The sequence below is a fragment of the Euleptes europaea genome, chromosome 4 (assembly GCF_029931775.1).
Source record: "Euleptes europaea isolate rEulEur1 chromosome 4, rEulEur1.hap1, whole genome shotgun sequence".
NCBI classification, from domain to species: Eukaryota; Metazoa; Chordata; class Lepidosauria; order Squamata; family Sphaerodactylidae; genus Euleptes; species Euleptes europaea.
In genome coordinates this window covers 98,162,066-98,187,001 of record NC_079315.1, presented here as the reverse complement: position 1 = coordinate 98,187,001, position 24,936 = coordinate 98,162,066, and the positions used below count along the sequence as shown (strand labels likewise).

At 42.6% G+C, this 24,936-nt stretch overlaps 1 protein-coding gene across 2 annotated transcripts in view; it reads right to left on the bottom strand.

The window, feature by feature from the left end:
• PLPP1 (phospholipid phosphatase 1) overlaps positions 1–24,936 on the bottom strand; it is a 95,551-nt gene that overhangs the window by 26,302 nt on the left and 44,313 nt on the right. For both annotated transcript variants that reach the window (XM_056848328.1, XM_056848329.1), the window contains exon 3: positions 21,671–21,951. In XM_056848328.1, coding sequence (XP_056704306.1) covers positions 21,671–21,951 — 281 coding nt within the window. The remainder of the gene's footprint in view (positions 1–21,670; positions 21,952–24,936) is intronic.

Here is a 24,936-nt window from a genome sequence, read left to right as displayed (position 1 = left end):
AAGCTATCACTCGTTGTTAGAGAGGAAAGTCATCTTCATATTTTCTTTTCATCTTCTGTTACAGAAAAAGTCAAACCAGCATAAACAGAGAAAGGCACTTACGGTATGAAGATGAAACCAAAATTCAAGGAAAACTGGACATATAGTACGGAATGAATCCTTACAACAAAGATATCTTCACCGGTGTGTTACTTTGGTTCTAGTCAACTGTACAAGGTAACACTAGCCTACGAAACTTCCTTAGGACCACTGAACCATCCAGGTCAGTATTGTCTACTGACAGGAAGCAAATCTCTAGGCTCTATAAGACAGAGAAAGGTCTTTCCTAACACCTCTCTAATACACGTTTATTCTGCCCTTCCTCCAAACTCAGGGGAGCATGTATCAGTCTGTCCACCCCTCCACCCACCTGAGATCTTTAACTGAAAGTGTCAGGGATTAAACCAGGGAATTTTTCTTGCATGCAATTTGCAAGGCAAAAGCTTTACCACAGTTCAAGCATTCATAACCGATTAATCCATAGACTTAAATATGAAAGGTTTCCTCATGGGTGAAGGCATGTAAGCTAGGTTTGCCAGCCTCCAGGTACTAGCTGGAGATCTCCTGCTATTATAACTGATTTCCAGCTGATAGAGATCAGTTCACCTGGAGAAAATGGCTGCTTTGGCAATTGGACTCTATGGCATTGAAGTCCCTCCCCTCCCCAAACCCTGCCCTCCTCAGGCTCCGCCCCAAAAACCTCCCACCAGTAGGGAAGAGAGACCTGGCAACCCTAGTCCTTAGAACTGTGTATTGAAACTGTATAGTAGAGGCCCATCTATCTCACAGAATCAAAAAACAGGGATCCTTATTCTGAGCCATGGCAATTATATTTCCATTTCCAAACAAAACCAGATGGTACAGATGGGTCTTGAGCCATGAACAGGTTAAATGGTATAATTTCCTAAATACACAGGTTTTGTGCACTGTTTACTACGTGTAAGTGTTCTGAAATAGAGGAGAGCCTTAGGTTGGGACAAGGAAAGGTATCAATTCTGCGTAGGGTTGCCAACCTCCAGGTAGTAGCTAGAGATCTCCTGCTATGACAACTGATCTCTAGTCAATAGAGATCAGTTCCTCTGGAGCAAATGTCTGCTTTGGCAATTGGATTCTATGGCATTGAAGTCCCTCCCTTCCCCAAACCCTGCCCTCCTCAGGCTCCAGCCCAAAAACCTTCCACTGGTGTTGAAGATGGACCTGGCAACCCCAGGCATATTTAAGCACCACAGCTGCCCAGACAGTTCGAAGAGAAGCCAACTTTGTTTAACGAAGTTAAGAATGTGATTCTTTTTTAAGCCAAGCATGAAAGATAAGGAGATAACCCTGTATTTGTTCTTCGTGTTTCCACAGCTCACAGTATGCCTTAAGAAGTTACGCATTTTACACAAGAACAAACTGCACAGAATATTCTCTCCTTAGATTGTTAGCACTTAGACGATAAGATGATTTGTACAGCCATACACAAAAATTCTTAGAACGATTATAGCATCCATTCTCATTTAATGTTCTATGTCTTTTCAAAGGTTGAACTCTTTGTCATGTTCTGGGAACACTCAGATCCAAGCAAATACCCCTTGCGTACAAAAATGGAATCCATTCTCTTTGGCTGCATATCTATATTCTAAACTAAGTGAAGAGCAAACAGACTAACTTTCCTCTATCCCCTAATATAGTAACATTTCACAACGCAACACAGCAAGCCGCTCAGAGAAACTACTGCCAAATAAATACGACGGGGGAGAGGGGAGAAAGAGACTAGGTTTTTCTTCCTCTATACAGAAATTAGAATTCTGGAAGCAAGCCCGAATTAGAGTTCACGTAGAAAGGAAACAAAAAAATCCAACCTGGCTTGCTGTGGACAAAGTAAATTGTGCAAAACTATTTGCAAACAACAAAGAGAGAAGGAAAGCAATTCCATTTTTTGTATGCATCTTTAAGATACCTTCATCTATTTTAGGTTTTACATGAGCTATGCCCATTTAGAGATAAAAAAATGTTCAGTTACTTGCCCTAACAGAGCAAAAACATGTAGCAGTGACCATAATGGGCTTTCTAACAAGAGTCCAGTAGCACCTTAAAGACTAACAAAAATATTTTCTGGCAGAGTATGAGCTTTCGTGAGCCACAGCTCACTTCTTCTGAAGAAGTGAGCTGTGGCTCAGGAAAGCTCATACCCTGCCAGAAAATATTGTTGTTAAGTCTTTCAGGTGCTACTGGACTCTTGCTCTTTTCTACTACTGCAGACAGACTAACACGGGCTTTCTAACAGGATGCTTCCTTTGTTCCCCCACACACACACCTTTAAAGAAAAAAAAGTAAGTGGATCCAGAAGAAAACATTCTAGAAGAAGAAGAAAAAATAGTTGCCTTTTATATGCCAACTTTCTTTACCACTTAAGGAAGAATCAAACCGGCTTACAATCACCTTCCCTCCCCCTCCCCACAACAGACACCCTGTGAGGTAGGTGAGGCTGAGAGAGCTTTAAGAGAGCTGTGACTAGCCCAAGGTCACCCAGCTAGTTTCATGTGTAGGAGTTCACCAGATTAGCACCCGCTGCTCTTGTGGAGTGGGGAATCAAACCCGGTTCTCCAGATCAGAGTCCACCGCTCCTAACCACCGCTCTTAACCACTCCACCATGCTGGCTCTAGCGTTTCACAATTACTAGGAAACTGTTTTGTATCTGTATCATAGAACAGCACAACCAACATATAGTCTGGCTAAAAGCACGGTCAGTTTTCAACCACAACATTTCAGAATAGGTTTTTCATTTTTGAAAAATATGCAGTTACTGCAATTGCTTAAGAGAATTTCCTATTTCTCCTCACTGGTGAGCAGGCACCTGCTTTTAAGGATTTTTTTAGCAAACACGTTGCCAGGAGTCTGTCTGCTGGATCGCAAATACTAATTTTCTCAAATAACGTGCTAACCCGCTAAGCATAGCAAAAAGCTATTTTCACTTGATTCCCCCCCAGACAAAGATTAACTGGTATTTATAAGAACCCAAGGGGTTTATAATTCAGTCTGTATCATGCACATGCTTCAGCAGATTTGCCATTAGCAGCTACACTAAAATGGAAATGCTTTGGCATATCAAGTGATGCAACTATTAATAAGAGAAGTAGCATGTGTTCTTTTCCATGGCTTATATTCATTTCATTTATTTATTTTACAAAATGTCTGCTTTGCCAGAACTTATGTGGAACCCATATTCATACGGTTTAGCAATGTATCATGCAAAGAGGTGAATATAGGCCTTATAGATTAAGACAGAGAGATCCTACATGAAGTTCAGAGCAGATGTGTAGATCCAACCTTAGAGCTATCACTGTACTCCAAAGCAACAGAACTTAAAATATTATACCATTTCCCCAAACGAGGTCATCCGCTTACAATAAGAAAACCCTGTGGTACTCACACAACAATGTTGGGAATAAAATGAAATAACAAGAAAACAAACAAACTTCTCTTACTCAAATAGGGTTCCCAGGTCCCTCTTGGCCACCGGTGGGAGGTTTTTGGGGTGAAGCCTGAGAAGGGAGGGGTTTGGGGAGGGGAGGGACTTCAATGCCATAGAGCCCAATTGCCAAAGCGGCCATTTCCTCCAGGTGAACCGAATTCTGTCGGCTGGAGATCAGTTGTAATAGCAGGAGATCTCCACCTACTACCCGGAGGTTGGCAACCCTACACTAAAAATACATCCTCTCTCAGATCTCTGTAAAAGGAACTCTACGATCATGGAAAGCCAAATGAAACAAAATAAACTTGTATCTTTTCCTAAACCCTTGCAAACATACTTATCACTGATTCACGGCGCAAGTAATATAACAGAAAAGGTACAGGCTCTGGTCACAGAGAAGAAATGTCAAGAAGTAGAGGACTAAAAGAAAACAGAAGGCACATGGTTCTGTACAGGAAGAAGCAAGACATGGCCATGAAATGTAAGAACCAGCACCTCAAATTGAGCTCAATAACAAACTGGCAACCAGTGATGCGGTTTTAAACAAAAGTGTAATATAGTCAGGCTAGCCAGTCCCTGACAAACAGACCATCACATCTTGCCCTAACTGAAGTGTCTAAGGGAACCCACCATGCAGGTCTTGGCAATGAAAAAACTACCAGCTCAGACATCCGTCCTGAGACAGCACTTTTTTGTGGCTGGCTTTTAAAAGAGCTAATGTTATAAAATCTACCCACTCCTAGCAATCAAAGGGTCAGGCCACAGGTCAATAGTCTAGTCCAATGCCATGTCTCCTGCAAAGGCAGCCTAACAGCTTTTTTAAAAAGACTAGTCTATCTGTAGTAGTCGCTATTACAACATTCTGCAACCTTCTAGATCCCTTATCAATGTCCGTTCCATCTTCAGATATGCAATCTAGGAACTGATGGGGGGGGGCTGAGTGGAAGGAATTGCACCAGGGTAAGGCATTAATTCATGTATTTGCCACTGGCCTTAACATCAGGAGTAATTGTTCTGTGGACCATTCCTAGGGTTGCCAACCTCCAGGTACTACTAGCTGGAGATCTCTTGCTATTACAACTGATCCCTAGCCAATAGAGATCAGTTCCCCTGGAGAAAAAGGCCACTTTGCAAATTGGACTCTATGGCATTGAAGTCCCTCCCCTCCCCAACCCCCCCCTCTGCAGGCTCCACCCCAAAAACCTCCCGCTGGTGGCGAAGAGGGACCTGGCAACCCTAACCATTCCATATTCTTTATATGGGCCTCAGGGCCAGAGCAAAAAGCATCAAGCACTGGTAGCTCCTAAAGTTCCTAATCCTTTGAGCTTTCCTCTCCTAAAAGCAGTGGGTTTAAAAAAAAAAAGATTAACTTCCAATTTCCAATTGCAGGGGGGTTACAAGAAAACCACCTTTTAATGCTTCTGGAGGCACAGTTTCGTACGCAGCAAACCTTCTGGAGTTACAGCCAAACCTTTTATCAAATCAAAACATTCACCAAAATTTCATAGCTACGCACCAATTTATCTTCCTAGTCAAAAGTGACACACACATCTGGTTAAGAACTCTGGAGAGCTATCGCTTTTTTTGACGCATGCAATTAAGAGACTGTCAGGTTGGATCAGTATTATAAACTCCATTTTTATGAACAATTGCCAACCGTTGTCTCAACTGCACCCAACACAGAAAACTCAAATCAATTAATCAAGTCTCTCGCTACTAGGATTATTTGGCCTTTGATCATATACAGCCTGAAATCTAAAGTCCTGCTTTCTGCTCACCAACTGAAAGACATTTAATTTGAAAACATCTGAAGATCCAATTTCTGTCTAAAGTGAAACTTTACCCCATTCCCAGCTCGTGCCAGAAATGGTTTCCAAAACAGAGAGAAGTATTACCTCAGTAGCAAAGCTCTTGAAGGGTTCGTTTGATGAGAAAGACAGAGCTCCCTTCTATTGTATACAGTGAAATTATATCCTGTAGCAACTATGCAAACTTCCATCCATGAGATATACACATGTATCTCTCACCTCAAACTCCCATGCACAAAATTCAACCATTAATCAAAGCTGTTAGGTACCAGTGGAAAAAAATCCACAAGTTCAACTTTAAGCTTAAGCAAATGTGCTTTCAGCCAACCCCACAGTGTCGTTTCCAAAGAGCCAAGCCTTTCCTTTGTTATTTTGCAATGACACATACCATTTCTGACAAATAATCCTCATGGGGCTCTCTCTCATTCAAGACCATTTACCTAATTCCACGACCATTTGCAGAATTTGAGTCAGTATTGCTTTAATGAAGTGATACATAACACCTCAGAGATGACCTTTTGCCTGACATTACATTAAAATCAACAGAAAGCCCCCTTAATTTGACCAAGACCAAACTACAATGCCTACGACAGAGCTGATTTCACTGGCTGTCATTTGACAGGTTCCCTTCAAGATTCAGTCTTTTTTTCCTACCGTGCTGTAAAATTTAAGCCATCTTAATTTTAAATTAAACTAATCATCTAAATTAATTTAATAGGACGTTGTAGCCACTAAGTCCTATTAAGGAACCTCAGCATGGACGCTGGAATCCCTCTGGAGGAGCTGAAGGTTTTTAGTTCAATACCAGTACTAGTAGCTCAGTTGAACTTAAACTGGTGCTGCACTGAGAAACCTGGGTGGAATTATCTGTGAAAGATCTACTCCCCTTATCACCCTGCCAAATCTCAGTAATTCACACCAGATCACCCTTTCCATCCAGCCTTAGATCTTGTATGATTCATACTTGGCTACAGATTGGGCCTGATATTCAGAAACAGCGCTCATTGATCGATGGCATACTAGCCTGACAATGAAGGCTTCACAGGATGAGACAGGATTGGGAACGAGAAATGGGACAGACACCAATGGTCTGTCCTTATTTCTTCTACTAGCAGTTATCAAAACTGGACTGCAAAACAGCTAGATCTTTCTAGTTAGCACTAGACTTCTACTTGTAGCCCTCCACCTTTCTGTTGCCATCAAGTTGTAGCCAACTTATGGTGACCCTGTAAGGCAGGAGTGTCAAACATATGGCCCACGGGCCGGATCCAGCCCCTTGAGTGCTTTTATCCAGCCCATGAGCCAGCCAAGGCAGCCACCACCACTGTGCTCCCAATCTGGGTGGCGAGGCATGGCCCAGCCCAACCGACATTTATGTCATATCCATCCCTCGTAACAAATGAGTTCAACACCCCTGCTGTAGGGTTTTCAAGGCAAGAGGCGTTCACAGGTGCCCCAGCGTAACGACCCTGGTATTCCTTGGTGGTCACCCATCCTAATACTGAATTGGGCTTCTGTTAATTTTTAACCAACGCAATGCTGTGAATTGTTTTATATTTCTTGAAAATGAAAAGAAAATGAGAATGCACTGAATACTTTCAATCTGACAAGGGAAATAAAGGTGATAGGGAAGAGTAAGAACAGGTTTAAAGGCTCTCGTGAGTCTATAATCCTCCACCTGCTATAAAAGAGGTATTTGGAAAGATTTCCATAGGAACTAACTGCAAACAGCGAGTAATAAGGAAACAAGCTTCCCTTATTCCCCTGGAATACCTCTGATTGCAAACTTAGAAATGAAACTTATACAAGAATGACAGTTAGCTAGTTTCTCTCTCTCTCTCCAGGCAGAAGAGTCGGATCAGATCACTCCGGCTGCCTGCTTCAGTAGTGAAGCAGCTCTGAATAAGCCCTGAAAGTGGTTCTGAGATGGAACTGAACTGCAGTGTTGGCTCACGCTGGAGAACAATAATAGAACATGAACAGAGGTCATTGTGGAAATTGGCTCTTTCCCCCCTGCCCTACTGCCAGAGAGCACGGCTGAGCTATAAAACTCCTGGCTGACTTTCCAGCTGCCTGCTGCCCCAAATCAGGGAAGGGTGAAGGAAATGCTACTCCTTTCAGTGCTCTGAATCTTGCTCCCATTCTCCCCCCCCCTCTAATTATAGCCCTTCTAAGTTGCTTTATTCTTTCTAATTTTTCCTCCTTGATGCATCCCAGTCACCCCACCCCCCACATTTCCCACCTTCATTTTTTTTGACTCCTTCTCCCTTTCCACATGGAATATTTCTTCCTCTCTTCTAAAAGTCCTCTACAAACCTACCTATACTTCTAATTAGTATAATTGCTAATTAGTAATTCTCTTCTAATTTTCGTGCAAATGACATTCAATGAAGAATAATTGTGTGAGTCCAGTAGCACCTTAGGAACTAACATGATTTTCAGGGGATGAGCTTTTGATAGTCAAGGGAGTTCTGACTCTCAAAAGCTCAAGCCCCAAAAATCTTGTTACTCCCTAACGTGCTATTAGACTGGAATCTAGCTCTTCTACTGCAGACCAACATGGCTACCCTCTGAAACTATGAACTGTGTGTATTTTTTTTTTACTTACTACATAAAATGAGCACATCTGCATTACCGAGAATCTGATTCCTTCTCCCTCCCTCCCTCTTAGACAATAAATAGGTTCAGCAGAAATAGGCCTTAACACATGTACAGTACTCCACATACTTCTAAGCACTTAATAGTGCTTACTAAGAAAATGTTTGCAGGGAGAATGGAACTGGAAAACTGCCTGGAGTCCAAGGGCCAAACACACCCTTTGGTGTTCAAGATGCTCTATGCTTCCCTGCCCAAGTGTGTCATCTGATTCCATGGAAAACGTGACAAAATAAATACATCCCAGAGCATTTTCTTAAGAAGTGGCAAGTCTGGAAGCCCTAGATCTCAGATTTCAGTAAGCCAGGAGAAAGGAAATTTCCACTAAAAATCAAAGCTCTGCCTTGGAGACACAAAAACATAGATCTAATCATTAAAGTACTGTTTTTGTTGGTTTGTTTTAAACAAACTACACTGAACATTTCTGTGGTGGCAGTGGAAAGTGACAACAAGTCGCAACCCTGTAGGGTTTTCAATGGATGAAGTGGTTTGCCATTGCTTGCCTCTGTGTAGTGACCCTGGACTTCCTTGGTGGTTTCCCATCCAAGTATCAACCAAGGTCAACCCCGCTTAGCTTCCAAGATATGATGAGACTGTGCTAGCCTGGGCTATCCATAGAAACAGAAATCCATACAAACAGAAATATTTCTACAAGCGGAATATTTTGAGGGTGTGGTTAATAATTGTTGGACACGTTGGAATCCATGTAAGCAACAGGCATCTTTAAAGTTAACTGTATGCGTAAGGAATACTAACATTTAAATTAAAAAGGTAAAGGTAGTCACCTGTGCAAGCACCAGGTCATTACTGACCCACGGGGTGACATCACATCCCGACGTTTACTAGGCAGACTATGTTTTACGGGGGGGGGCGTTGCCAGTGCCTTCCCCAGTCATCTATATTTTACCCCCAGCAAGCTGGGTACTCATTTGACCGACCTTGGAAGGATGGAAGGCTGAGTCAACCTTGAGCCGGCTACCTGAAACCAACTTCTGTGGGGATCGAACTCAGGTCGTGAGCAGAGCTTGGACTGCAGTACTGCAGCTTGCCACTCTGTGCCACGGGGCTTTAACATTTAAATTATTTTATATAAAATGTGTTTCCTAAACTAGTCCAGCACCTGTCTGTTTTGCTTGACAGGCACTGCTGTACTGACATTACCTACCTCCTCCTCAATAGAGTAAAGCAGTCTCATACAAGGCCATTTCACGCGGGATAATGAAGAAGCGGAAGCAGTGACGGCCAGTTTCTAAGGATCTTTCTTAGCCTGCTGGTTTTGGAAGACCAAAACAATCAGATTTTGCCTGGCAAAAACTCTGGCCCATCTCTCTTTTCTAGGATGCTGATTTGGTGGATCAATACAAACTACCATATCTAGAAATTCATAAGCAGGAAATGAAAGCAACACCAATCCTCCATTGTCTGCCCAAAGCATCTGGCACCATAGGACTATTAGACAGCTACTTTAAATACAGATTTGTTTGTTTTATAGTTACCAGCAAGATTTTGTACGTCTCTGCAAATGGATGGACAAAATAGTTGCCATGTTGCCAAAAATGAAAGCATATAATATTAATTCAGAAACAGCAATAAAGCAACATCTGGTACCATGAATTACTGATGGGGCTATGAATTTCTTAAACTTGCATAAATATATTTATCCAATTAGGCTTGTCAAATAAACTTGTCCAGCCAACATCCAACCGTCTGAAACCTAGCCCAACAAAAACTTCTTGAATTTTTGTGATTTTATGGTAAACATGTTCCTTCTTTTGTAACTAAGGAAGAAACATACACCAAGAAAACAGAGTTATTTAATTAACCAGAGGTTTTTGTCAACTAAACAAACGTTCCCCCAAATTTAAAAGCAGCTTGATTCCCAGCCATCGCTTGCAAAACAATGCAATAAAACATCACAGGGATGCCCACATACGCTGTATTTGCAAGCTGACAAAGTAAATCAGGATAAAAACAAGTAAACAAGGGCAAGGGAAGCTGCATTCGTGCTCATCTTCAATGCTATACTTATCATACTGAGAAACCAGAATAGCCAGTATATGAGTACTTGTCTCAGTATATCTGGCCTTTTTACAAAAGAACTGTGATGCATCACTTTCCACCATGAAAATAAATAAAACTGGCAGCACAAGTGCTATTTCTAATAATATTGTCACTTGTTTATAGCAGTATTACAGTGTTACACTTAACTTCCCGCCAGCTTCCATTTTAGCATTCTGTTCATACAAATAGAACAGTATTCTCTAATTAAGCACTTAACCTGAGCCTTTGGGGATTAAGACAGGTTGTAAAACAACCTCACCCATCCTCCAAAAAACTGTACCTAGCAACAAATCAGATGCACACTAACAGCCCAATCCTAATGGTGGGGGATAGTTCTGCCAGGGACACGCACCCACATCACTTCCTGGGCAGCTTGCTGCTGGGTGAAGCAAGCTGAAAATACAATTTTGAGGGAAACCCTGTGGAACTCAGCACCTGTAAAAAAAGTGTATGTTACCACTTACTTCATCTGCAGTCTGCCTTTCTCGCCAAGACTCAAGGCGGGTTACAATGTTTTAAAAAGCAAGCCTATTTGGATTTTCTAACAGCATGGCAATTTTGTCCCAGTCTCTTCTGCCTCCTTCTGCCCCAATACGAAAGAAACATGGTGCTCCTAATCCCATGATGCACTTGTAAGGCAAATATATGGGGACACAAGGTCTGTGTGTGTGTGTGTGTGTGTGTGTGTGTGTGTGTGTGTGTGTGTGTGTCGGGGGGGAGTTAGGAACACTATGCTGGGATGGAATGTTATCCTTCAAGCCTCCTTTTCCAAAAAATTGACCTCAACATGTATCTAAAGCCACTGAGTAATAACACTTTAAATCCAAAAGAGTGATTAAAAACTACCCAAGTAAATAAATAGGCAAGCAATCCTATCAGAGAAAAATGGGCAGGGGAGGGGTGAGAATTTAAAAATCAGAATTGACAGGTATGGGAAAATTTAGCACCCTTCCTCACCCCATCCCCATGCTGGAAGTGCCCCTGTATCCTCACATTAAAAGGTTTGGGAACATGTTTTTACTAAAGTAATATGCAGTTCCTAGTTCCTGCCTGGGTATTAAGATCACAGGGAGAGGTCCTCTGACTGCCCCATCAATCAAAGACGCTCATTTGGTGGGTATATGAGAGAGAGCCTTTTCAGTGGCAGCCCCATGATTGTGGAGCAACCTCCTCTAGGAGATGCACTTGGTCCCCTCACCTTCAATCTTTAGGAGGTAGTTGAAGACAGTTTTATTTTATTTAGGACCGCATTTGATTAAGTTACTAGCAGTCCTGAATTGTGATTTTAAATTTTGGGTTTTTGGTTTTTGGTTGTAAGCCGCCTTGAGCTCTGAAAGAAATGCAGCTAATAAATGTTTTAAATAAATAAGTAAATATCCAAGAACCTGACACATCCTGTCAGTTAGTTCTGAAAATGAAATTAGCAGCAGCATAACCATTATACAACAAGCTATATAACCAGAAGCACATTTTATTTAAAAGTAGATTTGTCTTTCTTTAGGAAAATGCCCTTGTTTGGCTTCTCAGCTCTGTTTTCGTTCTTTCAGTTTAAAAATACTGAGTGTCCTTCCGTAGGCCAAACAAAGACCATTTAAAATTAGATGTGTATGTTTATTTACGTCAAACTGTGGGAACAGTGCTTTCAGTAAGGTTTAAAGTCGTAAGTTAACAGTAGCAGGACAGCTCACGTTATACCATATACTTAAAAAAAAAATACAGACCAATGATTTGAGTATTATGGAGCCGACACCAATGTTCAAGCTTTGTGGATATAGAAAAACAGTATCTGTTTTTACAAAACCATCTTGACATATTCTGGCCGCTCAACATGCTTATCAGGCTGCTTCTAAAAAAAGTCCCAGCCCTAAATAAAACTGCTAATTTTTACTTAACAATTCACTTTTTTTCCATTTAATTCATAATTCTGGGCATGACCCAGCCAAACATATATATGTTCAAGTTAAATGATTTAGATGGGAGATAAATATGTGCTTAAAGTATCTCCCGTAGAACAAAGGGGACTTTACTACTTTACAACTCACCTTTCTCACCAGGACTCAAAACAGATTACAAAATATGAAAAATAATTCAAACAGCAAAGACCTCTAACAAACCAAACAATGCAGTGAGGTAGGATGAAAGGATTGGGGAAAATGCAAAGAAATAAACTGTATCAAGCAACAGAACTGTCAGTGTTGGCAAAGAGTTGCCCTAAGGCAGGGGTCTCAAAACTGTGGCTCCAGAGCATGCGGCTCTTTGGCCCGTTGAGTGCGGCTCTCCGAACTTGGTTCGGAGCCCCTGCTCTTGCGCCCGCTCGCACCGGCAGCCGGGCTGCGGAGCCGGCGCGCCTGAGAGAGAGAGAGAGAGGGTGAGCGGGCGAGCTGTCTCTCCCCCCGCCCCCGCCGCGGAGAATGGCCGGGTCCCCCTTTCCCTTGCCCTCAATGGTTGGGAGGCTAAAGCCTCCCCTCCCCTCTAGCCACGCGATTGCTGGGCGGGCGGCTCTGCGGTTCCTGCCCCCCCCCCACCTATCAGCTGTTGGGCAGGGCGGGCTTCCTTTGGTAGACCGAGTCCCATTGGGAGGCCAGGTCTACCCACTGGCTTTCTTGGCGGTAGACCTGGACTCCGAGGAGGGGGGGGGAGTCCCCCTTCAGAGGCCAGGTCTACCAATTGGCTTCTTTGGGCCTCCGGAGGCCAGGTCTACTGCCAAGAAAGCCAATGGGTAGGCCTGGCCTCCCAATGGGAATCAGCCGGAGGCCAGGCTTTTATGGTGGTAGACCAGGCCTCCAGACGAGGACTCCAGATGGGGAGGGGGAAATGGCAGGGACTTACAATTTAATTTTTATCAATAAATAAGATCACTATTAAGTATGATATCAAGTTTTATTCAGTGTACCTATAGTTTAATTAAGACTTAAAACTTTAATTAAAGTTTATTAAGTTAATAAACAGTGTACCTACCTATATAGTTTAAGTTTAAGAAATTTGGCTCTCAAAAGAAATCTCAATTGTTGTACTGCTGATATTTGGCTCTTTTGACTAATGAGTTTGCCGACCCCTGCCCTAAGGCAACAAAAAGAGCTTAGTAAGTGGCTGGATAATTACTGACCCTATGAAACTACACCTGATGTGCAGTTGCAAATGCCAAAAAATAACTTGAAGTGAAAAGTATACACCCACACACTGATGTAAAAAAAATCCATAAAATCCAGCCCCTAGTCATTAATAATACATAGAGAGGGGAAAGCTCTCTGAATGATAAAGACATGCATATACTAATAACGATATCTATTGTACGAGCTATTAAATCTAGCACCAATACTATCTACAGCTATTTTTGATGGGGAACCAATATGTCTGTGCTTTTCGACTGAATTCTTACAAATGTGGTTTCCGATTATCAGCAAAGAGACTCCTATTCAATAACTATCCTTATTACAAAACCAACTTCTCACAACCAACTAGCTGTGTGATCTGTGTATTTATACCAAAATAAACTCTTGCTATGCTTCACGGGACTGTGGATCCACTGCAGTTGTGACAATTTCCTTACACACAGATAATCTTCACAGAAGAAGAATTGTGAGCAATCAGTTTAGGAGGATAATGAACCGGTAGCCCATAAGAGAAAACCAAACAACATTATCAGGTCCCCAGTGCTTCAAAATTTTAACCAGGCATTAGGCTCACTAATAAAGACATTTTTTCACGGCACAAGAAATAGGGATATTCTAAACTTTAATGTCGTTTTCAATAAAACTTGGATGCCATTCCACCAGGGCTTAAAGCTTTTTCAAAATTATTGCACTACTGACAAAAGCAAAATGAAAAACGAACAACTAAATGTTATGCCGCCCTCCATTTTGTCTTTTCTCATTCAGCCACTTTGAGCCACGAAGAAAGGTGGAATATCAATATTTTAATAAATACAAAAATGTGTGGGAATGCCTGAATTACCTAAGGTGCCCAAGCCTTCTTGACTGCCAGATGTTACCTAATGCAAAGATGTCAAAGTAGTGTGAGGCTCCTGCCCCTCGCTCTCTTAAGTCTAAAGGGGAGGAAGACATCCTACTGCTCCTCACGCCTTCCCCCCAATGCCTCAGAAGTGGAAGGGGGCTACCACCACCTGGTTCCCTTGCCTCTTAACAAGCACCTCCTGCCCAGCCTGGAGACATTCAGTCTCATCCAGTGTGGTGTAGTGGTTAAGAGAGGTGGCTTGGAGTAGTGGACTCTGAACTGGAGAACCGGGTTTGATTTCTCACTCCTCCATACGAGCGGCAGAGGCTAATCTGGTGAACTGGATTTGTTTCCCCACTCCTCCACATGAAGCCAGCTGAATGACCTTGGGCTAGTCACAGCTCTCTTAGAGCTCTTTCAGCCGCACCTAACTCACAGGCTGTCTGTTGTGGGGTAGGGAAGGGAAGGTGATTGTAAGCTGGTTTCATTCTTCCTTAAGTGGCAGAGAAAGTCAGCATATAAAAACTAGCTCTTGTTCTTCTTCTTCTTCTTGTCCTGGGCTTCTGGCTTCCCTTTCCGCAGCCTCCCTGTTAGACCATGCCCACACCATGGGTGGCCCTAAGTTTTTCCTTCAGCCAACAGACCTCACCTGTGCTGGGCCACTCCCTCAACTTAAACAGGACTGGCTCTGACCTTGTCGGTTTTCCTTCTTACTCTTCCCCTTTGGGAGGTTGTGTTGCAGCTTCTCTAGTCCCTCCCCTCAGCTCTTGCTCTCTCAGCTAGTTGGTGTTATTTCCCCCACCCCCGTGCCCCTAGAGTTGGTCAGCAGTGATTTAGGGCTCCCACAGCTGTTCAGCTAGCTAGTCAGAGGCCTAGGCCATGCCCTCCCAGGGGTGTCAGAACTGACTAGGGTTGCCAGGTCCGGGTTGGGAAATACCTGGACAGCCTGAGGAGGGTGGGGTTTGGAGAGGGGAGGGGCTTCAATGCCATAAAGTCCAATTGCCAAAGCGGCCATTTTCTCCAGGTGAACTGATCTCTAACAGCTGGAAATCAGTGGTAATAGCAGGAGATCACCAGCTAGTACTTGGAGCTTGGCAACCTTTGAACTGACCCAGGACCTGGTGGTGGTATCTGGTGAACTGGTGATTCCACGGCTGACGCTGAACAATAAGCTGAGGCAGATTTGAAGATAATATTATTTCAGAATTACAGAAAGCTGTAATGATCTAAATGCTTGTCAATAGCAGCATTCTGACAGTCACAGCTTTAACTTTCTGTCCTCCTTGTTTTGTCTGAACTAGCTCAAGCCCTGCACCAAACCATGGTTTGTAATAGTCAAAGTTTAATGCACAAGCTGTGGTTTTGAGCTGACCCACACACACAGCTACGGTTTGTTTTTATTTTATTAAATTTATAATCCGCCCTTCCCAGCAAAGCCAGGCTCAGGGCAGCGCACAACGTATCTAAAACATATCTTGATCATTTTAAAACATTCTTAAATTGCCCCATAAAATCAAGCTATAAAATATCAGTCTCATTTGGCCTGCTTGGTGTAACATAAAACTGCAGTAAAATAATCAATCAGCGCCCCCCCATAAGTAACAAATAAATAGAAAAAAGGGGGTGAGAGGCCAGCATTTGTAGTAAAAACCATAGTTGACCTCAACCATAGGCCTGGCGGAATACCTCAGTCTTGCAGGCCCTGTGGAATTCCCTAAGGTCCCGCATGACCCTGGTCTCACTAGAAAGGCTATTCCACCAGGCAGGGGCCAGGGCAGACAAAGCCCTGACCAAGGCCAGCCGGACACTCTTTGGGCCAGGGACCACCAGGAGGAAGAGGAGAAGGAGGAGGAGAAGGAGGAGAAGAGCTGGTTTTTATATGCCAACTTTCTCTACCACTTAAGGGAGAATCAAACTGGCTTACAATCACCTTCCCTTCCCCTCCCCACACAGACACCCTATGAGGTGGGGGGGCTGAGAGAGATCTAAGAGCTGTGACTAGCCCAAGGTCACACCCAGCTGGCTTCATGTGTAGGAGTGGGGAATCAAACCCAGTTCTCCAGATCAGAGTCCACCGCTCCAAACCACTGCTCTTAACCACCATACCACACTCTTAACCATTATACCACGCTGGCTAGCAGAACAAAGTGTTCTCTGGGGCACATACCAGGAAGGCGGTCCTGCAGATACGAAGGTCCCAGACGGTGTAAGGTTTTAAAAGTTAAAACCAGCACCTGGAACTTGATCCAATGTTCCAGCTGGAGCCAGTGCAGTTGTCGGAGAACTGGCTTTATATGTGCTTTCAGCGGCGTCCCCATAAGGAGCCTCGCAGTGGCATTCTGTACCAGCTGTTTTTGTTTTACATCTGGTCAGCACTCACATTTCTATAGGTCACAAGCTTCTGGAAGCAGAGTAATGATTATACATATGGCTTATCCATTCAGACATCCTACAAAGCTACGGTTATGGTACAAAACACAGTAAGCAAACCCACTTTAAATGACGCCTTCCATTTCTGGTTTGCTAAATGACAGAAAGTCATAGCTTGTCTGTTCAAAAGACTTCATGCCAAACCACAGTTAAAATACCCCAACACCTAGGATAGGAGTTGTGAACAGCTGCTTGTTTTCTCTGACAAGTGCTTCCTCTCAAACCCAGTATTTGGTCAACACTATGAATTTCCAGCCAGCGTGGTGTAGTGGTTAAGAGAGGTGGACTCCAATCTGGAGAACCGGGTTCGCCTCCCCTCTCCTCCACATGAAGCCTGCTGAGTGACCTTGGGCCAGTCACAGTTTTCAAAATTTAAACAGTTAATTCTGCATTTTTATCCGTTCCCCAAGTGTCCTGTTATCAGACCAGAACCAGCAGGTTGAAATTAAATCAGAAGAGTTTCCATTCTAGACATTAGGAAGAATTTTCTAACAGAGCGGTTCCTCAGTGGAACAGGCTTCCTCAGGAGGTGGTAAGCTCTCCCCTGGAGGTTTTTAAGAAGAGGCTAAATGACCATCTGTCAGCAATGCTGATTCTATGACCTTAGGCAGATGATGAGAGGGAGGGCACCTTGGCCATCTTCTGGGCATGGAGTATGGGTCACTGGGGATGTGGGGGGGAGGTAGTTTGGAATTTCCTGCATTGTGCAGGGGGTTGGACTAGATGACCCTGGTGGTACCTTCCAACTCTATGATTCTATTATTCTATTCTATGATTCTCTTTTACTATTAGGAGACACAGAGAGGGAAAGAAGCCAAGAATTGTAATTGTACAGCAATTATGCATATGTAATTTCACTAGCATCAATGAGAGTTAAGATGCATACAACCTGTAGGCAAGGAAAACATATTTCTGAAGGCTGCAAACCTTCTTGCTACTGTTCTCATCCCAGCTCACACAGTTCTAAAGGTTTGTAAAACAAACAAAAAAAGGTCAGGAAATGGGCCAAGCCTGAACTTCTGCACTACAATTAAATTATGCTGAGTCGAAGTGTTGAAGGCCGTCACTCATACTAACAGTAAATGTCTGTGCATTTGAGCCAAAAGTCACTGTGATGCAGATGATGCTCCAAGCACTACCTTAAACATTTCCAAAATAGTAATACATCTAGGGGCTAAGCACAAGGAATTCTAAGAACTGCAACCAACATTTTACAGAACTGGGCTTTTCTACTTCCTCCTTCCAGCTGTTACTCCACTACACCTATAAAGATAAAGGTGGCATACAAATACTTTACATAAGAACATAACATCAATGGTTGTTCCTGAGAGTCGAGGAGTTGGCCTTGCCGCACCCCCATGATGCATGCAGGATGTGATATAGGAGACTGCAGCTAGAAGTGGGTCTTGGCAGAACCTCCTCATTGGGTTGCCAACTAGCCCAAAGTGTCTTCTTATCCTTTTAATAGAGGTTTGATGTATGGAAATGGCCAGGGCAGTTGACGCTTTTCATGGCAGGATCGTAAACAACGCCCGGTAAATAACATCCAATTATGCCTCTGTTAAAGAGACAAGACATGTTTCTCCAGACTAGTTGGAAACCCAAGCCTTTCACCCAGGATGAGAAGTTTCCAATTTGCACAAGTAGATGTTTGGATCTCACCTCATGTTTTCCCTTTAAAATGTTTGAAGCTTAACACATTATATGCCAGCTTAATTTTTGCAGTGTACCTCACTACAAAAAGATTCCTCTGGTTTGTATTGTATTTTCTATTTAAAGAATCTATTAGTTCTCTTCCATTTTGGAAAACTGCCACATTTTTAAAAAACCTTTGAGAGCAGTTTTATTGCTATTCTGCCATTTATTGGAACAGGATATGCAGTAGTTTCTTCTTCAGCAATCATCTACTTTAAAAAGCTGACTACTTTAAACAGACTGGAGTAAACGTCTCGATGCCCTGAGTTGGCTCTACCAAAGACAGAACACGTTTCTATGGGTAGAAATTATAAATTAGCTAGGATGGTGCAAGGCAAACACTACAATGTTTGGCATCCCTTTAACAGAGGGCAGGGACTGAAGATCAGATGTTCCACAGCTGACTGCCAGCATTCAAAGAACAACTTTGGACAGAAAGGATCAGCTATGCCTGGAGGAATCTCTGGCTTGGAGCTACAGAACCACAACTCCACTTGCAAAATGGAGCTTTGTCACCTTACACTTCAGACTGCAGCTTACTATGTCCCCGAAGAGTCACTCACGAGGCTTGGGAACAGCATGAAGGGCTGAAGTGCAAATAAGCAGCACTTTTCTACTGCCCCCACACACACACACACAGATGTGCCCTTCTGCTTGCACAAAGGGAACGGACAGTTCCTTTTGAATGACAGACTCCCCCCCCCTACACACACACACACCATGGAATTTAATATACTACTTCTGCAACTCCTCAGTTTTCTAAAGAGGTTCCCATATGTTTGAAAAATAAAACCTAAAACACCATTGCAGATTTAATCATGCACGTTCTTTGTTGTTGTTGCTGTTGTTAATTCAGGCCATAGTAAGTGCTGTTACAAATTTGATTCCAAGAGCTGCATTCCAAAACTGCACACACATTCTGGACCAGCTGTAGTTTTCAGGTTGCCTTCAAGGGCAGCCCCACACAGAGTGTGTTGCAGTAATCTAACTGTGAGGAATATATGTTAATGGGAGCATACACTGCCCATTTTGAAACAGCTTCATTGGCTGCCACTCTATTTCCATGTTAAATTCAAGGTGCTAGTTTTGAGTATCCTGATACACCAAAATGGTCTCCCACTGGGCATGGCTGCTTCTGGTGTTTGCTAAAACTTATGCCTACACATGCCTCGTTGTCTTTAGTGTTTCCACTAAAGGAGGGGCTGTGGCTCAGTTTGTAGAGCATCTGCTTGGCATGCAGAAGGTCCCAGGTTCAATCCCCGGCATCTCCAGTTAAAGGGACTAGGCAAGTAGGTGATGTGAAAGACCTCTGCCTGAGACCCAGGAGAGCCGCTGCGGGTCTGAGTAGACAATACTGACTGTGATGGACCAAGGGTCTGATTCAGTACAAGGCAGCTTCCTGTGATCTTTAAAGTCCTTCATGACCTCGGACCCACATATTTGAAGGACTGTCTCCTTCCATATGTCCCTGTGCTCCAACAATTGTCATCAGGCAGTCATCTGTTGGCTATCACACATCATCTTCAAGTAATTGAAGGGCTGTCATATAGAGGATGGTGCTGAGTTGTTTTCTGTTGCCCCAGAAGGTCGGACCAGAACCAACGGGTTGAAATTAAATCAAAAGAGTTTCTGTCTAGACATTAGGAAGAATTTTCTAACAGTTAGAGAGGTTCCTCAGTGGAACAGACTTCCTCGGGAAGTGGGAAGTGGCCCTTCCCTGGAGGTTTTTAAGCAGAAGCTAGATGGTCATCTGTCAGCAATGCTGATTCTATGACCTTAGGCAGTTCATGAGAGGGAGGGCATCTTGGCCATCTTGTGGGCATGGAGTAGGGGTCACTGGGGGTGTGTGGGGGAGATAGTTGTGAATTTCCTGCATTGTGCAGGGGGTTGGACTAGATGATCCTGGTGGTCCCTTCCAACTCTATGATTCTATGATACGACTTAGGGTGGCCCGTCTGGGCCTTTTCTATCACAGCTCTGGCTCTGAAGAGTGGGCTACCTAAAGAGGTGAGGGGGGCCCTCCTTGGAGATTTTCAGGAGATGTTTCAAGGCCTGCCTCTTTGGCTCAGTGGTAGAGCATCTGCTTGGCATGCAGAAAGTCCCAGGTTCAATCCCCGGCATCTCCAGTTAAAGGGACTAGGGCAAGTAGGTGATGTGAAAGACCGCAGCCCGAGACCCTGGAGAGGTGCTGCCAGTCTGAGTAGACAATACTGAGTTTGATGAAACAAGGGTCTGATTCAGTATAAGTCAGCTTTGTGTGTTCATGTGTCAGGGATTTTGAGGGTGTCTGAATAGCAGGCATCTTTTCAAGGGGCGACGGGTAGCAAGTTTGGGGCTTATTATTTTATCTTCAGGTTTAGCTGGGAATGTTTTAACTATTATTGCAAGCCACCTTGAACCAAGAGGAACGTAGGGATATAAATGTTTTAATAAATAAATAATAAATAGATGCCCCTATTCATTGAGACACCCTATTCATGGAGAAACCCCTATTCATGGAGAAGCAGGTTGGGTGTTGTTTTAAGTATCTTCTTTCACCTGTATCTAGCCAAGAAAATTCAACCCTTTTTCAACCCAACCAACCCAGCCATAACTGATCCACCCTACTGTAACCTCAAGAATGGATTATTGTAATGCAGTCTACATGGTGCTGCCCCTGAAGACCAGCTGGAAGCTGTTAACTGGTTCCGAATGTCAGTTAGACAATCCTTATGATGCTACTACACTAGCTACCTGTTTGCTTTCTGATCCAATTCATGGTACTGTTTTTGACCTTTAAAGCCCTCGTAAGTCCCTCATAGCTGGACCACCTTTCCCCGTATGAGCCAGGACTGGATCCTCACAACAAGGTTTCATCTATTCTCCCTCCTTAAAGGAGGCAATACCTGTGAGTGGCAGGGCAAGAATGTTTGTGAATGCCAACTGAAGGGTTGCCTCTCCTTTCATCCAATTTAGGCGGAGTTGAATGCTGTATTGTTTAGACCGGCCTTTTCCTGACTTGGTTTTAATGGTGTTTTAACTGTGTTTATGTTTTAATATGTCAGGTGACCACTCAGCTTTAACTTGCTGGTTTTATTGTACTCGTTTTGGGCAACAAGGAAAAGCAGTATTGAAAAACAGCAAATAAACTTTTCTACTTTGGGGGGAAAGGTAACTTGAACAAGGAACCTAGAGTTGACTAGTTTAATGCATTAATCCTTATGCTAATTATGCCTTTCCGTTCATGAAAATGTGAGTATACCAAAGGAATGCCTGATAATGACAGTTGCAAAAAATCTGCTCCCTGCTGTTCCCTACGTAGACTGAAAGCAGACTACAGCAGCTAACAATCATTTAATCTTAATTAACATAATTCTGGAAAGTAAGGGGCTGTATTCACATAAACATTCTTTCCAATATGTGCAATACATTCTACATGCTGATGGAGGAAAACTCCCAGTTCATGCTTTGAGGAACATCAAGTCTACCCAAGTTGGTGGCATCAAAATACAATTCTCACTTTCTCCAGAAAGTATAATCAGAAAAATATTAAAGCTGTCACAGTCAAATACGTTGCGTTGGCATACTCACCGTCCCTCATTAACCTTGACTTTGTCTCCAAGGCAGTGAAAGTTCTCAATGTAACCCGAACTGCAGTTGATCTGTCGCCAATCTGGGTTACATATAGCCACAAAGTGAGGTCTCAGTCTGCCTATCGAGTATTTGGCAATGTCTGTCAGAGACTGGCTCACAGCTGCGCCGAAAATGAATGTCCCAATAGCTTTGTAAATAGTGGCGATATAGTTGTTTCGGACAAACGAGTTGGAGTGCAAATGGTTGTAATACACAGAAAGGGCTTCTCCTATGATTATCTGGGGAGAAAGAAAAAAAAACCACAGAAAGAGACAAGTTAAAGAAACACACATGGGTCCTCTGAGGAAAAGTAGAATATCAGATTGCACTGCTAAAGCAACTTTTGAGGGCGTAAATCTGGTTTTCAATTAACAATGTGGAAATTAAGTTATAATAAACAGCAAACAATTTCTGGAAACCCATTTCAGCGTCTGTTTGAACTGGCTGTGCCAAAAAACACACTGAAGTAAACAGGAACCTCTGTTCTTTTCCCCATCTGATTACAAGGTGAAGGTTTAATGAACTAGCAACGTAAGTACTGGGAACCTTAACCTTTTCTCCAGAAATAATCACCGTTCCCACATCAACTCACAGAAGACCCAGAAGTAACACCCTCAATATGCAGCACATTTCAGTTCTACATCCTTTACACTCATTCTTAACCTGCTGCTCAGAAGAAAATGTTTCTTTGCCAAGAACGTTACGATTCCGAAAAGTCAGTAACCAGGTTAGAGGGCTAGACAAGAACACAGTTGCCAGAGATGTTAAAAGGCCAGTTTTTAAAATACAGAAATCTCCCATATTTTAGCAAAATGGAATTTATTTTTTTAAAGAGCATCTTTGAAGAAGTGAAGCTTTACTGGAATAATAATAAAAATGCTGGAAGTAAAATGCTGAAGCAAAGGGAAAACACGGCTTCGAAACTGCGGGATAGGAATGGGAGGGTTAGGGTTTTTTTGTTTGGTTTGTTTGCATTTTAGAAATTTAACAAAATATGCACAAATACTTTTTGATGCTGCATATTCATAACTAAAGCTTATTTTAATTTCTTCTCTTAGTTCATTCCCTACTGTTGACAATGCAAGATCTGAACAAGAGAATGACTTCATTTTAAGTGTAGTCAGTTCATAAGGAAAGATACAGAAGTGCAAGAGTGGGCATTTTGAGTTAAGGAGAACTATACGTGGAAGATTTTTTTCATTCACAGAGTAAATATTATTAAGCCGTTAAAGAAATGCAGCACATACTTGATAAAAATATATTTCTCAAAATGTGCTTTAAAAATCTTTTTTGCGTGTGTATAATGTTTTAATTTGTTTTTACATGATAGGGTACTGTAAGAAGAAAAAAAGGGGGGAAAGGGGAAGTGAAAAAAGATATATCCATAACTGTGTCCGAGATTCTATAATACATACACATTTCTTCATCAATTAAACTAAGACTGTAGGTTTCTAATACTAACTAATTTAAAATCTTCATATTTACACACTAAAGAACAGAAGAGTTTAAAGCATGTGAATAATGATCATATAGTGGCTGCCATTTTATCTTAAAATCGTCTAATATTTTCATTTTCATCAAGTGTGTTAGACATCAAAGCAAAGTCAAATAGTTTGTTAATCCACTCAGCAATGTCTGGAATTGTACTGGATTTCCAATAGGTTACAGAGTCCTGATCAGTATCAAGCTATGCTTCATAATGAACATCTGTTGATAAAGAATTATCAGGTAGGAAACAGGGTAACACTGAAAAGTACATGCACATTTTTTGATTAGCCCATATTTTGCAGCTGGCATATATCGGTCCATTAAATGTCTGAAAGCCCTTGATGAACTATTCTTCAGGGTTTAAAAAATACAGCCAGCATTCAAAAGGCAAGCACACAAACCATTGAAGCTTTTTCAGTTCTTCCCATTTCCTGTTGTTGCCCCTTGCAACAAAAACCACTTGTAGAGATCAGGGGACCCTCCAAAATAGTTTTGATGTCATATGAAAAGCTGTAATGGAAAGGGAAAGTTGGCAACCCCCGAGGCCATTCAGTCATTGGGGGGGGGGGTGTCTTTGAATCACAGATAGTAACATAAAAGCCTCTTGACAAAATTCAGATTCCACAATCTCAATTTCTGTCCTGAGCTCATCTGTATAACTCACACTCCCTACTTTCTTCATTCAAAATGTGTAGTCCATAATGAATAAACCTGGAACTCCACACACTTCCTTCATGGAGCATTATATGGACCCAGCACACATTACCAAGATAATCCTGAAGGCCCAATTTTGTCCATATCACAGTCTCAAGGCCTGGAATTCCACAAGACAAAATAGTGTAGGCTATTTCTTTCTTCTAGAGGGCAGGCAGCATGGTATAGCCCAATCTCGTCAGATCTCAGAAGCTAAGCAGGGTCAGGCCCGGTTAGTATTTGGATAGGAGACCACCAAATAATACCAGGATGCTATGCAGAGGAAGGCACTGGCAAACCACCTCTGTTAGCCTCTTGCCTTGAAAACCCCATAAGGGGGCGCCATAAGTTGGCTGCGACTTGATGGCACTTTACACACATACACATTACTTTCTTTTATCCTGCCTGCAATATACAAGCCATCTAATTTGGAGATTTACTCTTCCAAATACAGTAGGTGGTCCACTGGTATAGAGAGCTTCTGGTAATGAGGTATCTGGCAGAGAGTTCATAAAAATTTATTTGAATGGAGCCCTATAATGCTTTGTCTGTGGGAATTCCCATGAGTTTGTGAGAAAGCACTCAGTGTAGAGAAACCGTATGGAACGGCCCCAAGAGCTATGAGCTGCAGTTTTCAAAATGTTTACTTAGGGAGTCAGTTCCATTGAATATACATGTTGAGGACAACAGTGGGTTTTTGGGTTAGGGTTAGGGTTGTGCTGGCAAAATAACAACATTTTGAAACACAACTGGAGGAATAAAGGAAAACTGTTTTTAAGCCAGCTGCAACTCATCCCTCTGTTGATGCTTCACTCCCAAGGCAGTTCTAGTTCCAGTGGGGAGAACTGGTGGTGGTTAGGAGCTTTGCTTGTTTTATTGTCATCCTGCATCTTTCATCCAAATTTGCTAGAAGAAAGGTCTCCTCACAGGTAATCAATGACCTCACTAAATTTCTCACAAACAACTGAGGAGATAAGGCTTTGTCTTTGAACAAGGTTTCGTTTGGTTGTACTTGTTTGGTTACTTGGTTTCCAAATTGTGAG